Source organism: Anomaloglossus baeobatrachus, chromosome 10 (genome assembly GCF_048569485.1).
Source record: "Anomaloglossus baeobatrachus isolate aAnoBae1 chromosome 10, aAnoBae1.hap1, whole genome shotgun sequence".
In the NCBI taxonomy this organism is placed as follows: Eukaryota; Metazoa; Chordata; class Amphibia; order Anura; family Aromobatidae; genus Anomaloglossus; species Anomaloglossus baeobatrachus.
In genome coordinates, this window is record NC_134362.1 from 169,465,121 (window position 1) to 169,482,310 (window position 17,190).

The 17,190-nt window shown below is 48.5% G+C and overlaps 1 protein-coding gene across 1 annotated transcript in view; it reads left to right on the forward strand.

The window, feature by feature from the left end:
- HSF4 (heat shock transcription factor 4) overlaps positions 1–16,801 on the forward strand; it is an 81,242-nt gene extending 64,441 nt beyond the window's left edge. The window contains exons 8-13 of the mRNA XM_075326877.1: positions 4,200–4,324; positions 11,061–11,285; positions 12,522–12,627; positions 12,725–12,790; positions 15,252–15,339; positions 16,626–16,801. Coding sequence (XP_075182992.1) covers positions 4,200–4,324; positions 11,061–11,285; positions 12,522–12,627; positions 12,725–12,790; positions 15,252–15,339; positions 16,626–16,801 — 786 coding nt within the window. The remainder of the gene's footprint in view (positions 1–4,199; positions 4,325–11,060; positions 11,286–12,521; positions 12,628–12,724; positions 12,791–15,251; positions 15,340–16,625) is intronic.
- Positions 16,802–17,190: the final 389 nt, after the last annotated feature.

Here is a 17,190-nt window from a genome sequence, read left to right on the forward strand (position 1 = left end):
TCGTGCCATGCTGTAACGATTCTAGCTGTATGAATTGGTGCATTATCATCCTGAAAGATGGCATTCCCCTCCGGAAACAGTGCTTGAACCATGGGATGCACTTGGTCACCCAAAATGCCTATATAATCTCGGCTGTTAATTCTTCCATGAAGGGATATCATTGGCCCGGCGGATCTCCACGAAATAGCACCCCAGATCATCACAGAACCTCCGCCATGTTTTACGGTTGGGAGAAGGCAGTCTGGATGGAATGCTTCTTTCAGCTGTCTCCAAACTTACACTCGGCCGGAGGTCGGTAATAGGGTAAACGATGATTCGTCTGACAATATCACATGTTTCCACTGCTCGAGGGACCAATTCTGGAGGTTTCTACACCACTAAACACTACGACACATTTGTCATTGAGAGCAGCTGTTTTCTAATTGCAGCTCTTCCATGGAATCCAGATTTGTGCAGCTCCCGACGAACAGTTTTCGTGGAAACTGGGTTCTGTAGGTGTTCATTGAGTTCAGCAGTGATTTTCAGGGCCGTGGTCTTAGGATGCTCTCTCACAATTCGCTTTAGAGTCCAACGGTCTCTTTCAGTCAACTTCGACTTTCAGCCAGACCTGTGCTTTGCTGCGGACATTTTTCCTTCTCTTTCAAACGCAGTCATTACTTTGGAGACAGTACCTCTTGACACGCCAAGCATTCGGGCACTTTCTGTTACACTAGCGCTAATTACTCAGCCAGGGAGATGGATAATTGGGAATCTGGTAAATGGTCTTCTGGGGAAACAATAACTGGGCTTACCAGAGTGATGATAGATCCAATGTCTCGAAGTCCCTGAGCCTGTATATCACCGACCTTGACCGTCTGGATGTGGGGATGGAGGTTGGCTGGTGTACGGTGTCCGGCCTGCCGTAGGGTGTGGACTGGATAAACCACTTCCTCAGCTATTGGTGTTTCTTGGGAGTAGCATTCCTCAGGTCTCGTTGGTTCATCTCGGCATATGTTGACTGGTTGGAGTGGCAGGCGGGCTGCAAGCATGCGGCCTCTTTGTTTTGGTGCAGCTTCTGCTGGGTAGCGGGACCATCCTTCTCGAGCGGCTGGTGCTAGCAGTACGGCAGCTGGAATCCCATAAACATATTCCAGAACCCAAGCCCTCTCTTCTCTTGAGGATCTAGGCCCCAAATGCATCCAACAACGCTGTGGCTTGGGCCATTTTGGACAAAGTTGATTCCCGATTGTCACTAGATCCATGATGTGGCACATAGTTTAAATCCTCTGGGTCAATATCGGCGGGATCCTCATCGTCCTCTGCATCATTCTGGGCATCCCAACGGGCTAATTTCTGGATCAAGTCCGACCGAGTTTCAGCGTTCCAGTAGATAATCTTTCGCCTCTGGCACAGATCCTGTAGCATCCATTTACTGCTGTGGTCGTAACTCCTCTCTGGTCCTTGTCCCATGGCTGAGCTGGTGGGGTTGGACATGGCAGCGTCCGAAACCTGAATGCCTCCCCTATGGCCTGCTGGGTATGCTTATGTGCCTCCATGGTTGTTGAGCCCTGGACGGTGTCCACGAACACCAGTCCACTGCAGCTCCCCTGGATAACCCAGGCTGAGTAGTGTCCCACTGCTGCCACCAATTGTGGAGACACAGGGCTCAGTGGGTGCTCTCGTACGCTAAAACCCGCCGTCTTTATAAAGACAGTGTGGCTCGCTCAGGGCTCATCCCAACTGAACGCCGGCCTCCTTAACCGTGGGAGTAACACTACTCAGACAACACAGGATGAGGGAATCACAATAATTAGACTTTATTGGATCCTCAAACAATTAACGGCACATAACACATAACCAGCAAAACACAAATGTAACAGGCAACAGAGTCTCAACCTTCCACTGGCTCACCAGGGCTTTAGAATGTCCATGCCTCAGATGTTCCAGAGCTAATTACTCCAATCCAGCAGCACCCCGCTTTTGGCGGGCACCCACCGAGAAAGGAATAATGCCAGATTTAGGAAGCTGTCTGAGGTCTGCAAAGTCTGTAACAGGTGACTAAACTGTTCCAACCTGAGTGTCCTCCTTAGGTAGTCCTGGTATGATGATACAATCCTGGCAGCCGAAGTCGAAATCCCTAGACTGTGAATATGGTCTCCAACCGGAACCGGAGTCCCTAGATTGAAGCCATAAGGTATCCTGATCCTCTAGTCAGCTTCTAAGAGCTTAGACTGGATCCATCAGCATCCATCAACAACCTGTTGGCTTAAAGAAGTCCTTTTTATAGCCACAGCCTTCCACTTTGATACACTGCGTCCTCATCGGATTGGTTGGACAAGATTGCTTCTCCCATTGGATGAATTTCAAGCTGCATGGATAATGTTCATTTAAATGGTGTGCATAGAAAGACTGAGGATATCTACATGAAGTCTGCAAGTCACAGACTAGACCATGGTTACTAAGGTAATCACATTATACAATACACAACTACATTACAATGGTTACTGGAAGGGTCTGGAGAAACAATAGCTAAGCAAACATGAGGTAATACACAATAGAACAATACGTCTGGCTGAATGTTAAGAAACTTTAACCCATGAGAGGCATTGGGTGTCCATGTCGTCACAACGAGCACCAACAATTTAGCCTCTTTGAAAATCCGAGAGGTCTGCCATTGTATCAGGTTCTCATCAATATTCTTACAATTCTACAAAACAGTTAATTTACATACACATATCACATAACACAAATGATCAACTACAAAACATTAACATATGTCACGGTTTGCATGTTTATAACATGTTCAAAAATTATGATGTAAAAACGTTAGGTGTTTTCATTATTTTCTCCAACCCCTGTATGTCCCCCATTCTGGTATATATGTCTCCCATCCTGGGACCATCCTGGCATACATGTGGACCATCCTTGTATATATGTCGCCAATCCTTTTATATATGTCTCCCATCTACTCATATATATGTGTGCCATCCTGATACATATGTCATAAAAAGTATAAAAGTAAAAATAGAGAATGGAAGAATTTGGCGTCTAAAAAACGTCTATGAACACAAGACAAAAAAAGGAAAGCAACCTTGCCAAAATGCAAATGATGAATCGGGCCCTTTATTTTTGTCTTTATTTTTTTTTTTTTAACTTTTTAGCACAAAAAGTCACATGTTCAGACAAAAACTTGCAAAATTTGCACAAAATATGTCAGATGTACGAAAACTAGTCACCACTTCAGTGGAGCACTGATTGAGTTTCTACAGATCTGAAATTTTTGGGCAACAGTTTGAACTTTTTAGCTGAACCTGAGCAAACATTTTGTGACTTTTTAAAAGTCGCAATTTAGGAATCAGCTGAAAACATAGCAAAAAACACGCAAAAAACACGCAAACATATAGAAACAGAGGAGAACACATAAAATAGAGTTTACAAAAAAGGTGCGGCTTAAAAGAAGACTAAATCACAAATGAAAAAGAGGCAAAAAATAGGTGCAAATGCAATAAAAAATCGGAACCGATGTGTTTAAAAATGAAGAATCCTTTGTTTGATGCATTAATATCCGGTTTTGCTGGTATTCCATTTCAGTCATTCGGTTCTATATGGCAAATGTCAATAAATATGTTCCTTTCAACAAAGCCAAACCCCGAGGGCATGAACTAAGTAAATAATGTGATGAGCCACTCTTGTTCAATCAGATGATGAGCGCTGAGTCACTAGGAAAAAGTATTGCATATGTTTGGTGGCCTGAGCTCTTTTGTTCTGTAGTAAAAACACAAGGCTTTAAAAAGAACATTTTTGGAATGGGATGTTCCGATAATCATCATGTTTGATCACATGCAATGCTCCCTCAGGGGTTTTCCAGGAGATAAAAAAAGGCTCAGTCTGGTTAAAAAGACAACGATCCCCTGCAGCTCCTGTTCCGGCACTAACCCAGTTCATGCTGGCCTCTGCTTTCAGGTCCCTTCTTGACTGCTCAGCCAATCAGTGGCCAAGATGGGGTCACGGCGGTGACCAGTGATTGGCTGAGCCGTCATATTCACCCATTTCTGGGGTGTCAAGAAGGGACCTGGAAACAAAGGCTATCATGGACTTTTTAGGGTGACAGGACAAGGACCTAGATGTCAAAGGACTCAGATTGCATGAAAACGGATCTGCTTTTTACTCTGTGATCGTCATACTAGCTTTGGAGGGACTCATACTAATTTTCTATGTAGCCTCCAACAGATCCAGCGTCATCATTAAGCAGCCCTGCTGTCAGTGCTGGGCCCGTGATATCGGACGTGACAGAGACTCTACCCAGCAACGCCATGACGGCACAGCCCAATGCTGAGGGGGAAAGGTAAAGATCCATGCAAGATTTAGCATAATGTGCATGTATGACAACACATAATGTGCATGTGTGACCATCTGGTAGTGTGCATGTGTGACCACCACATAGTGTGCATATGTGACCACCAGGTAGTGTGCATGTGTCACCACCAGGTAGTGTGCATGTGTGACCACTGGGTAGTGTGCATGTGTGACTGTACCGCCCTGAGAGGGGCCCGGCCGCTTCTCCGCGGCTCGGGTCGAGCCGCTCGAGGTCCAGGCTCGGGTTGTCGGTGGCACGAGCGCCTCCGGACCGGGGGCCACGTCGCTCTGTTAAAGGGGAGGCAGTGGGGTGGTGGTGGTGTGGGACGAGGCGCGCAGCCGGGGAGGGCCGCGTTGTCGTCCTACGGGTCGTGGTGACGGGATGCACCACCGCTGCGGCTGGAGTGAAGCCGTTGAGCTGCCGGAGGAGCCCTCGGTTGCCCGCAGGCGCTGGCCCGTCGGATGTTTGGCCCTTGGCGGTGGCTCTCACCCGGTATAGGTGGGCTTTTGCCTTCTTTCAGGACTTTGGATGTGGATGAACCCGTGAGGTCCAGCCAGCAATCAGTCAATTTGTCTAAACTCAGTGGCTTCTAAGCTAGGACGGGGTCTGAGTACCCGGTTTCTGGTGCTCCGGTACATGGTTGACTCCCCGGTTCAGGGCCGCTGGGCTCCAACCCTGGCCCGGTCCCTACGGTTCCGCCGGTTGCTGTATCGGTACTCCTGCAGACGGCCACCACCGTCTGCTTGCCTGAAGTTTCAAGGGTCCCAGGCTCCTACCCGGGTCCCTGACAGCTCTGCAACTCCACTCCTCTCACTGTCACTCTACCACTCAACTTAAACTGACTGTATTTCGTGCCTCAGGACAGTAATCTCCTCGGTGGGCGTGCCCTACTGGCCCTTAGGGAGGCATCAGGTCTCCCTTTCGGGTGACGGGTGTGTCCTCACAGGGGATGGGGGTGTGTGTGTAATGTGGTAGGTGGTGTTACCTGTGACCCCTGGGGTCCAGGGTGTCACATACCCTCTTGGTTTAATGTAGACTGCCCGCGGGCTGCCCGACCAACTCCGGTTTATTTTTCTTTTTAACTGTAAAAACGGTAAAAAACGGGAAACATTTACAATTATAATAACATTTGTACAAACTATGGTTACTGAAGGTCTTCCCATAACAGGAGGCATTTTGCTTTAACGTTTCATAACTTTATTAAATGGAACGGGTTCATGTCCTTCCGCCTTTCCCACCCAAACAACCTAGCCTTGATGCTGCCCCTAAGAAATGGGTAGCACCCCTTTTCCCCAGTCCAGAAACAGGAACATGGCCAGATCACCCAGGCGGGAACGGGTACAGTGCGGCGCACCCGGCAGTTGTCAAAGGGCTCCCCGGAGGATGGTCACCGGTCCTGGTGGCGACCGGACCCCAGCCTGCTCTGCTGCGGGTCCTACATCCCATCTGCCTCTCCGGCGGTTAACGGAACGGGAAGGCATGTTAAAAGGGGCAGATAGGGAAATATTTACAAGCCCAAAAGTTTTTGGGTGGCCGGCAAGTCCACGGCCTTGTTCATAAGCAGTCACTCACGCAACAGGGTGTAAAACGGGGGTTGCACATAAGTCCCAACGGGGACGGCTCATTTTTATAGCCAACGGGCTACCAGCTTACTCCAGATCTTCCTCCGACACAGATTCAACCTCCGCCTCAAACATTTCCAACATGCAACAGGCATGGTGGGAAAGGGCCATCCGGTATCCATTTCCACCGCTGCGTGGGATATAGGTGGCCGCCACGGCACTGCCGTTGAGGAGACTCTCATCAGCCTCCTCCGACCCTGAGACCGGCTCTGTATCGGGACTGAAGTTGTTGCTATCGGTCCCCGCTCGGCTGGGCCTCACTTCCCTCTGGGCCGGGCGGACTGCCGGGGCCATCTCTTTCTCTGCGTCCAGCGGGTTGTCGCCAGCTGCCGTAACCTCCAGGCCGGCTGCACCTTCAGCCACCCCGACCTTCGGACCTTCTGGAATCGGTGCTTCGGGTCCCGCCGCCATGGCAGGGGGCAGCTGGCCGGGCAGATCTGCAGTGGCGGTTCCCACGGGCGACGGCGGAGACCGTATAAGGGCCAGGGGTAGACCGGGTCTCTGAGCCACAGCAGCCGGTCCCTGCGGGACATAGAGGCGTGGGTAACTCACCAGCTCCTCCAACTCGGCCTCCATCTCGTGCACCCGGGCGATCGCAGCCAGCGCCTCCACCTCTGCGGTCCACTGCTCCATCAAGAGGCGTATCTGAATCCAGTGGCGCTGACAAATCTCCACCGTCCTGGCTCTCATCCACGTCGTGGTTCCGGGCATGGGCTCTGAACCCTCGGGCTGCTCGGACGGGGTGGACATGCTGCTTCTACACCGACGGGGTCCAGGAACAGAACGGATGCAGGGTCCTGGAGTCCCTGCCTTTTTATCTTCTCGGTTACATCAGGCAGCCTTCTCGCCCACCTCCCCCTTGGTTTTCTCTTAGCACTCCTCCTTCGGGGGCTTCACTTTCGCGCCTTTACTGCTCGGGGAAGACAACTCGAGCGGGAAACTTTCGCGCCAAGATGGCGGGACTTCAACTTTTTCGGCAGGACGCCGCTGACGGATACTTCTAAGGCGCACTTCCACAGGTAAGTGGACTAAGTGAATCCTGTTCGTGACGCCAGAAGAGTCAATGTGTACCGCCCTGAGAGGGGCCCGGCCGCTTCTCCGCTGCTCGAGCCGAGCCGCTCGAGGTCCGGGCTCGGGTTGTCGGTAAATGCCATGATGGCAGCCCCCATACAGCGGTGGATTCCACGTCTGACAGCCCACACAGCGTGTTCCCTCACACATGTGCTACTGAGGAAGGTCCACATAGGACCGAAAACGTTTTTGTTACGCACATGAATAAATTTTTCTTCAAATCATCTTGGGAGTGCCTTGTATACTTCTCACGGGATCGGTGTTGCGGCCGCAGCTTAGATGTTAGCCCCTCCGTGGGTAGGGGCGGTGTGTCCCGGGCCCGGTGGGGAAGGACTGGCGACGGTGTTATTGCCGGATGCAGGGTGCCGTGCTGCGGTGCAGTGTCGTGCCCGGATGGCACTGGTGTACTCACGATTAATTCACACTCAGAGTCATTGGTAAACCAAAGTTTGGGTATGGTCGGGTCCCGCAGCCGGCTGCTTGTGTCCCCTGTGAGGCTGATGGTGGCCTCTTTCCCTTGCACCTCTTGTTGTGGTTTTTCGGCTCCCCTGCCTGGACAGTGGTAGCTCGCTCCCCGGCGTTGAGCTGCCGGAGGAGCCCTCGGTTACCCGCAGGCGCTGGCCCGTCGGATGTTTGGCCCTTTGTGGTGGCTCTCACCCGGTATAGGTGGGCTTTTGCCTTCTTTCGGGACTTTGGGTGTGGATGAACCTGTGAGGTCCAGCCAGCAATCAGTCAATTTGCCTAAACTCAGTGGCTTCTAAGCTAGGACGGGGTCTGAGTACCCGGTTTCTGGTGCTCCGGTATACGGGTTGACTCCCCGGTTCAGGGCCGGCGGGTTTCCAACCCTGGCCCCGGTCCCTACAAGTTCCGCCGGTTGCTGTACCGGTACTCCCTGCAGACGGCCACCACCGTCTGCCTGCCTGACGTTTCAAGGGTCCCAGGCTCCTACCCGGGTCCCTGACAGCTCTGCAACTCCACTCCTCTCACTGTCACTCTACCACTCAACTTAAACTGACTGTATTTCCTGCCTCAGGACAGTAGTCTCCTCGGTGGGTGTGCCCTACTGGCCCTAAGGGAGGCATCAGGTCTCCCTTTCGGGTGACGGGTGTGTCCTCACAGGGGATGGGGGGTTGTGTGTAATGTGAAAGGTGTTGTTACCTGTGACTCCTGGGGTCCAGGGTGTCACATGACCACCAGGTAGTGTGCATGGGTGACCACCAGGTAGTCTGCATGTGTGACCACCAGGTAGTGTGCATGTGTGACCACTAGGTAGTGTGCATGTGTGACCGCCGGGTAGTGTGCCCATTGCTTTTACATTGCAACTGCGGAGTAGGGATGTACCACTGAGCGTACCTATACAGTCAGGGCCAGAAATATTTGGACAGTGACACAAGTTTTGTTATTTTAGCTGTTTACAAAAACATGTTCAGAAATACAATTATATATAATATGGGCTGAAAGTGCACACTCCCAGCTGCAATATGAGAGTTTTCACATCCAAATCGGAGAAAGGGTTTAGGAATCATAGCTCTGTAATGCATAGCCTCCTCTTTTTTCAAGGGACCAAAAGTAATTGGACAAGGGACTCTAAGGGCTGCAATTAACTCTGAAGGCGTCTCCCTCGTTAACCTGTAATCAATGAAGTAGTTAAAAGGTCTGGGGTTGATTACAGGTGTGTGGTTTTGCATTTGGAAGCTGTTGCTGTGACCAGACAACATGCGGTCTAAGGAACTCTCAATTGAGGTGAAGCAGAACATCGTGAGGCTGAAAAAAAAAGAAAAAATCCATCAGAGAGATAGCAGACATGCTTGGAGTAGCAAAATCAACAGTCGGGTACATTCTGAGAAAAAAGGAATTGACTGATGAGCTTGGGAACTCAAAAAGGCCTGGGCGTCAACGGATGACAACAGTGGTGGATGATCGCCGCATACTTTCTTTGGTGAAGAAGAACCCATTCACAACATCAACTGAAGTCCAGAACACTCTCAGTGAAGTAGGTGTATCTGTCTCTAAGTCAACAGTAAAGAGAAGACTCCATGAAAGTAAATACAAAGGGTTCACATCTAGATGCAAACCATTCATCAATTCCAAAAATAGACAGGCCAGAGTTAAATTTGCTGAAAAACACCTCATGAAGCCGGCTCAGTTCTGGAAAAGTATTTTATGGACAGATGAGACAAAGATCAACCTGTACCAGAATGATGGGAAGAAAAAAGTTTGGAGAAGAAAGGGAACGGCACATGATCCAAGGCACACCACATCCTCTGTAAAACATGGTGGAGGCAACGTGATGGCATGGGCATGCATGGCTTTCAATGGCACTGGGTCACTTGTGTTTATTGATGACATAACAGCAGACAAGAGTAGCCGGATGAATTCTGAAGTGTACCGGGATATACTTTCAGCCCAGATTCAGCCAAATGCCGCAAAGTTGATCGGACGGCGCTTCATAGTACAGATGGACAATGACCCCAAGCATACAGCCAAAGCTACCCAGGAGTTCATGAGTGCAAAAAAGTGGAACATTCTGCAATGGCCAAGTCAATCACCAGATCTTAACCCAATTGAGCATGCATTTCACTTGCTCAAATCCAGACTTAAGACGGAAAGACCCACAAACAAGCAAGACCTGAAGGCTGCGGCTGTAAAGGCCTGGCAAAGCATTAAGAAGGAGGAAACCCAGCGTTTGGTGATGTCCATGGGTTCCAGACTTAAGGCAGTGATTGCCTCCAAAGGATTCGCAACAAAATATTGAAAATAAAAATATTTTGTTTGGGTTTGGTTTATTTGTCCAATTACTTTTGACCTCCTAAAATGTGGAGTGTTTGTAAAGTAATGTGTACAATTTCTACAATTTCTATCAGATATTTTTGTTCAAACCTTCAAATTAAACATTACAATCTGCACTTGAATTCTGTTGTAGAGGTTTGATTTCAAATCCAATGTGGTGGCATACAGAGCCCAACTCGCGAAAATTGTGTCACTGTCCAAATATTTCTGGACCTAACTGTAGGCCCCTATACACAAGAGATAGGTGACAGTCATCTTCCCCAGCTCCTACGACTCGGCGATGCGCTCCTGTATGCTCTATGAAAGGGACACTACCAGGCTCCTCTGGCAGCAGCTTATTCCCTGGGGAACAAAAGGATTGGCCATGGAAAATCCAACCGGCCAGATCGTTCTCTGCCCCGACATCATCTGTAAGTCTAAAGTGTACTGGGGCCACCTAACTCTCCCATGTAAGCTACCGTGTTTCCCCGAAAGTAAGACCCTGTCTTACATTAATTTTACCCCAAAAAGTATTTTTACCCCACCCTGTCTTACTTTCGGGGGAGGTCTTACATTAGCTGGGCCGGCGGTGACGTGGGGAGCAGGGGCGGCCAATTACAGCCCGAGCTGCTGGGCCAATCAGCGCTGGAGCCGGGGGCCCGCGGTAACGTGGGGAGCAGGGGCGGCCAATTACAGCCCGAGCTGCTGGGCCAATCAGCGCTCGAGCCGGGGGCCGGCGGTGACGTGGGGAGCAGGGGCGGCCAATGAGCTGTTGAGCTGGGCGGATTGCGGGGTTAACACGGCGAGTTAACCCCATGAGCGCTGGACCCGCCCAGCTGCACCTGAGGACACCTCTGGAGCCTGGGGACCCAATGGAGGACAGCGGCGGCCCAAAGGTAAGGGCCTTACATTTCACAGCGGCCCCCCAACCCTGCCTTACATTCGGGGGAGGCCTTACATTGAAGGACCCCCCCGTAACCCCCACCCTGTCTTACTTTCGGGGGGGTCCTACTTTCGGGGAAACACGAATCAGTCAATTTGCCTAAACTTGATAGTGGGTTTGGACAATTTTAGTCTAATGTGTATGGGGGGGTCTTCACTTAAGGACGGCAGATTATTTTGGACCCAAATTAATTGACTCATTTGTCTCTTCTTTCTGTGATCTCCTAAATGAGGTTATAAGTGGAATTACCTGTGATGTCTACATAAAATCCTTTATATATGTCAACATCCTTGTTCATTGTGCTTGCTTTTACTTGTAGGGGTAAATGTCTCCTACTGATTAAAGAGGAGCCGATCAGTCCAGCAGTAAAGGGATCCTTGGAGGCAGATGTCTCCCTGAGTGGCTGCACTGCCTGCTCTGACCCACCAGTGTTGCCAGTTGCAATGGTTCAATCTATACTGGAAGGAAAAGAAAGTTGTAGCCCACCCCAGCCCTCAGGATCCCAGCAGCTGGAGGCACGAGGACGGAGGAATCCCTTGGAGAGGTTTTGATATTTCTTTCTCTTAGGCCCCCTTTGCACGTCCATGATTCTGGTACATAATGACGTCCGTTTTCATACGTACCGGAGACACGGACATACGCAGACCCATTAAAATCAAAGGGTCTACGCACATGTCCCTGTTCTCTTGCTTCTAGGCACGCTCATTATGCTCATCAATATTCACTACACCACGGCCCCAGAAGCAGCAGCGCTGTAGACAGCAACATCGGGGACAGGTGAGTAAAATGTTCCTGATGTCTGTGTGCTATCATGGATAGCACATAGAGAACACACGTGTGCCAAAATAGCAGCACACGGACGGCCATACGCATCTTTAAGACGATCCATGCAAATTGTGTGAAAGAGACCTTCGACATCCTTTGTCTCCTATATCTTGGTACCCAATCTTTTTCCTATATTCAAAATGTGGCCTTACAAGGAATTTATAGAGGCGTAATGTTACACTGGGATCTCTCTTATATTACTCCCTAGGCCCCCATCACACATCCGTGATAAAAACACATGTTTTTTCACAGTCCGTGGTGTGGGTGCATATGTGTGTGCATGTTCCGTGTGTGCTGCTAGTGTGCTCTCTGTGTGCTATCTGTGATAGCACACGTACAGCAGAGAATTCTATGCTCGCCTGTCCCTGATGCTGCTGTCTCCGGCACTGTTGTTGCTTCTGGGTCCGCGGTGAATATGCATGAGCTTAATAAGCGGGCACGGAAGCAAGTGACAGCAGCGCTGAAGACAGCAGCACTAGAGACAGGTTAGTATAAAAAATAATTTTATTTCAAAGACGTATTTTCACCGGTATATGTCACACGGATTACATCAGTGTGTGGTCCATGTGACACCCATGCTACCGGAGAAAAATGGACATGTCGCTGTGTCCTTGAGAAAACAGGGATGTGTTTGCAGACTCATTGATTTTAATGGGTCTGTGTATGTCCATGTCTCCGGTATGTATGAATACGGACGTCCTTCATACCGGAATCACAGACATGTGAAGGGGGCCTAAAATCTTGCTTGCTTTTGCAGCTGCAGCCTGACATTGAGCACTGTTGCTCAGTTTACTTGTAAGAAGAATACTTAAGTCCTTCTTCAGTTTGTTCCATGTCTTGTATAAGCAGTACCAGTATTATTGCAGCCTTTACGCCCTGTAGCAGTGTCTGCGCTCACACATGTACATGTATTCTATGAAATGCATGAGTAACATAAATCAATTAATCATCCTAGACCAGAGCTGCCGGACTCTCTTGACAGTACTGACGTCAGTCTGGAAGGTCTACAGTTGCTACTCAGAAGTCAGCATTACAGTCTGGATTCTGCGACTGTTCTGGATGTAAGCATTAAATAGTATAAATATATAGCTGTTTAATTGTCATGAGCCGCCTAGAAGTACAGGGCTATGTTCCTATCTATATTTCTTCTTTTTGCAGGTTTTTAGCACCGGCCTTTGTGTAGGTGAATGGAGTCTTCCTGCCATGGATCCCAATCTGTCACCGGTGAGAATACTTACATTATTGTGAATGTTGTGACTAAATCCGCTGATCACATCTGTCCAATCACAGATGTCTGAAGGTGACCATATGGTGGCCCATGGCTGGTGCATCTCACAGCTATGTCTCACAACCACCCGATACATAGGCATTTATGGAGTCTCCCTCTAAATCCAAAGGTATTAATATGGAATTGCTCCTTTTGCAGCTATAACAGATTCCACTCTTTTAGGTCAGTTTTATATATGATTTTGGAGGCATCTATGGGAATTTTTGCCTATTCACTCAGAGGAGCATTTTTGAGGTTAGACCCTAAAGTTGGGGAGAGGCTTGGCTCCCAATATCTGATCCAATACAACCCAAAGGTGTTGAATGTAGATGAGGTTTGGGCTTTGTACCGCCATCAGGTTCTTCCAAGCCAAACTCCACCAACCATGTATTTGTGGACTTTTTACACTGGGTACAGTGATAGGGAACAGAAAAGGGTCTTCCCCAAACTGTCCACACAAAGCTGGAAGCTACAATTGTCTAAAACATCTAAAGTATAACGATTTACCTTTAATTGAACTAATGGGCCGAGTCCGATCCCTGAAAAACAAGCCTATAGTATTATCCTCCTCCATCAAACTAGACAATGCAGTCAGCAGGGTAACGCTCTCCTGACATTCACCAAACCCAGTCTCAAGCATCACAGCAGTGTGATCCGTCACTGCACAGAACACGTTTCCTCGAGAGTCCGGTGGTGGCAGCTTTACACCTCTCCATCCAATGGTTGGCATTGTGCTTGGTGATGTACAGTTCTTCATTGTGCTTAGTGATGTACGGCTCTTCATTGTGCTTGTGTCACACACAGAGATGTCCTTATGTACCGCATCACACGTGTTCAGACCGACGGGTGTCTGACGCACTACAAAAACACCACAACAAAAAGGGGGGGAACACAGGGGACACGATACAACGGAGGTCCCTGCCTCCAGGGAGATGGGCCACATCCTGGACTCACCTAAAGCTGACTCCTGAGCTCCCTATAGAGATTCTTTTTATCTGTCGGCGAGCAGGATACCAAGGTCCCTCAGCTGACCCTAAACTCACCCTGAGGCCAATGAGTTCACTAGACTTACCACTACACTAATAAACACGGAGGGAAAGGAAAGACAAATGGGGTGATAGACAGAAAAATACTAACACCAAACTTCACAACAGCAGACTCCAAAATAGCAGATGGATGAGCACAGGACAATTCCTCAGCAGCTCCTTCCACCAGGCTGGCCAGAGTAGAATTAATTCTAACAGCAGCAGGGACTGCTGGATAAGCTCCAGTATTAAACCTACTGTAAATGGGCGTATGCTCAAAGCAGCTACAGTTGACCTGCACTGCTGTGAACTGCTGGCAACAAAACGGCAATTAACTCATGAGACACCGAAGGAAACGTTTAAATGAGGAGTCTAGATGGAGATTGGAGGCTCCAGTCAGGAGTCACTAGTCTCAAAACAGCAGGGAGACTGTCATGACACCTTGGTGATGTACAGCTTGGCATTGCATTCAGTGCTGTACAGCTCTTCATTGTGCTTGGTGATGTACGGCTGCTGCAGCTGCTCGGCCATGTAGCTCAAGACAGGCGCAGTGTTTGGGCTGATGTTACCAGGGGAGGTCTGGACTCTGCAGTTATGGAATCAGTAGAGCGGTGGTGACTTTTCTGTCCTCAGAACTCGCCCCCCCGCTCGAAAGTTATGGGGTCTCCTCTTTGTGGCTGATTTGCTGCAGTTCCTTTCTTCTCAATAATATCACTCACAGGTGATAGAGGAAGATTTAGGCTATGTGTCCACGGGAGAATGTAGCTGCGGATTTTTCTGCATCAAAATCCGCCGCTTTCCCCCGGAATCTGCACCTTTTCAAAGGTGTGGATTTGCCGCGGATTTGATGCGGATTTTGGTGCGGATTTTTTATTTTTTTTCCCCAATTTTAAAGCCAAAATCCGGATAAAAATCCGCAACAATAATTGACATGTTGCAGATTTTTCTGGATCAAAATCCGCACCAAATCCGCTGCAGAAAAATCCGCAGCGTGGGCACAGCATTTCCAAAATGCCATAGAAATGGCTGGGAAGTGCTTGAGCTGCAGATTTTCGGGAAATCCGCGGCTTTTCCGCGAGAAATCCGTGTCAAAATCCGCGCATTTTCCGCAGCGTGGGCACATAGCCTTAGAATGAAGAAATGTCATGATCGGACTTGTTACCCCGGTGGCTTCTATTACAGGACTACACTGGTATCAGTGAGCTCTGCACCACCGGCCGCTCTGTCACATGTTACTAAAGGCAGATGGCATGGCGAGGGACCGGAGGTTATACTATATATAGAGGGTGAGGGGGCCAGATGATATACCCCGGGGTCAATGGGACTAATGAGAAACCGGTAGATGAGTGTCCTTACTTTGTATTTAATCTATTTCACTATATTTTATACTCAGATACAACAGCTCTCAGTGGACCTGGAGAGGAATGTAACCGAAATGCCTCCTAAAGTGTTGAATCCACAGTTCAACTCTCCTTGCTCAGGTAAGGCGAATGCATGAAAGGATAAAGGAGGAGACGCTGGACAAGATCTTATGCACAAAGGGTGCCAGAAATGTAACGAGTGGTAGACAATATTGGGGGAGGTACCTGTGTTTCAAGTACAAGGTAAAGGATGTCTAGTCCTTTCCCAAAAATGTAGTCTCACTGTGGATTTCCCTGAGTGAAATCTGCGACAAATCCACATCCGATAGTGACAAATGTAAGTGACTAAAGGCCCCGTCACACTCAACTACTCATCTAACGATATATCGCCGGGGTCACGGATTCCGTGACACACATCCGGCATTGTTAGCGACGTCGTTGCGTGTGACACCACCGAGCGACCGTTAACGATCAAAAATACTCACCTTATCATCCATCATTGACACGTCGTTCATTTTCAAAAAATCGTTGATTGTTGAGGTCGCAGGTTGTTCGTCGTTCCCGAGGCAGCACACATCGCTACGTTTGTCATCTCGGGAATGACGAACTACAGCTTACCTGCGGCCGCCGACAATGATGAAGGAAGGAGGTGGGTGGGATGTTACGTCCGCTCATCTTCGCCCCTCCACTTCTATTGGACGGTTGCTTAGTGACGCCGCACGAACCGCCACCTTAGAAAGGAGGCAGTTCACCGGCAACAGCAACGTCGCTAGGCAGATAAGTCCGTGTGACGGCTCCGAACGATATTGTGCGCCACAGGCATCGATTTGCCCGTGACGTACAAACGACAGGGGCAGGTACGCTCGCAAGCAATATCGCTAGCGATATTGCTGCGTGTGACGGGGCCTTTAGGCCCTGATTTCTAACTGCTTCTTCTCCACTTTTCTGGAACAATTGGAGTGGCCTTCATGTTTGTGCCCTATTTTTGATACTTTTGATGCCACTTTTCACATCATCTTTCTTTTTTAAGTCTTTTTTTTAATTTTTCCTCAACATCTTTGATTACCCAGATATGATTCATGAAATGCGACTTTTACCAAATGTTTCATTTCTTTGGGGGGGCGTATATCACTCCAGGTTACCCCTCTCTAAAGTTTCTGAAAGAATTTTCGATTTGGCGCATTCTTATGACTTTTTTTAAAGGATTTGTAATTTTTCAGGTTAAAATGTCACAAAAAAGCAGGTTCCAGGTATAAAAAGAGTGAATTTTTAGTTTTCCCCCAAATTCACGAAGCAAGTGTGTTATTTTAAGAATTTGCAAAAAAGTCACCGAATAACATGAGGAGCTGAGTTCACGTATTTCTCTAATTTTTAAGGATCTGTAAAAGATTTGTCATATTTTACAGGAAAAGAACCAAATATGGAGAATGCAGTGCCTTTCCTGACAGAAGATATGGTGAACCTGGCGGCATCCTCGTCACTCTTTGGTGCAGATGACAGTGTGGCATCGTATCTCTCCAGTGGGGTCCTGCAAGGCGATGGTGCCCTTAGACTGCCCCCTCCAGAGGAGAGGAATGAGTGACCCATACGTGCAATATATAGAGTGCCACTTTACTGATACACTGTACATTTAATGAATGAAAAGTTATAAAATGGACCTTCTGTGCTGTATACAGTATCTCTCCTAGCACTAGGAGCCATATTATATTTTTCCAATCTAAGGTGCCGAAACCCGGGCCCATATGAAAATATAACGTCCTATATTATCGCCATTCTTTATGGTCACAATATGGAAGGATAATGGTTTTAGTGTCAAATTGAATGTATTTTTCTTCTGTCAATTTCTTAAAAAATGAATATTAATGTCTTCCTGTTCTTTATAGCTGAACAGTTTTACTAGGGTACCCTATTACTGTACTGTATATTGCAGAAGGTTCATTTTCAGCAGGTGAGACAGAGGTGGATTTGGGG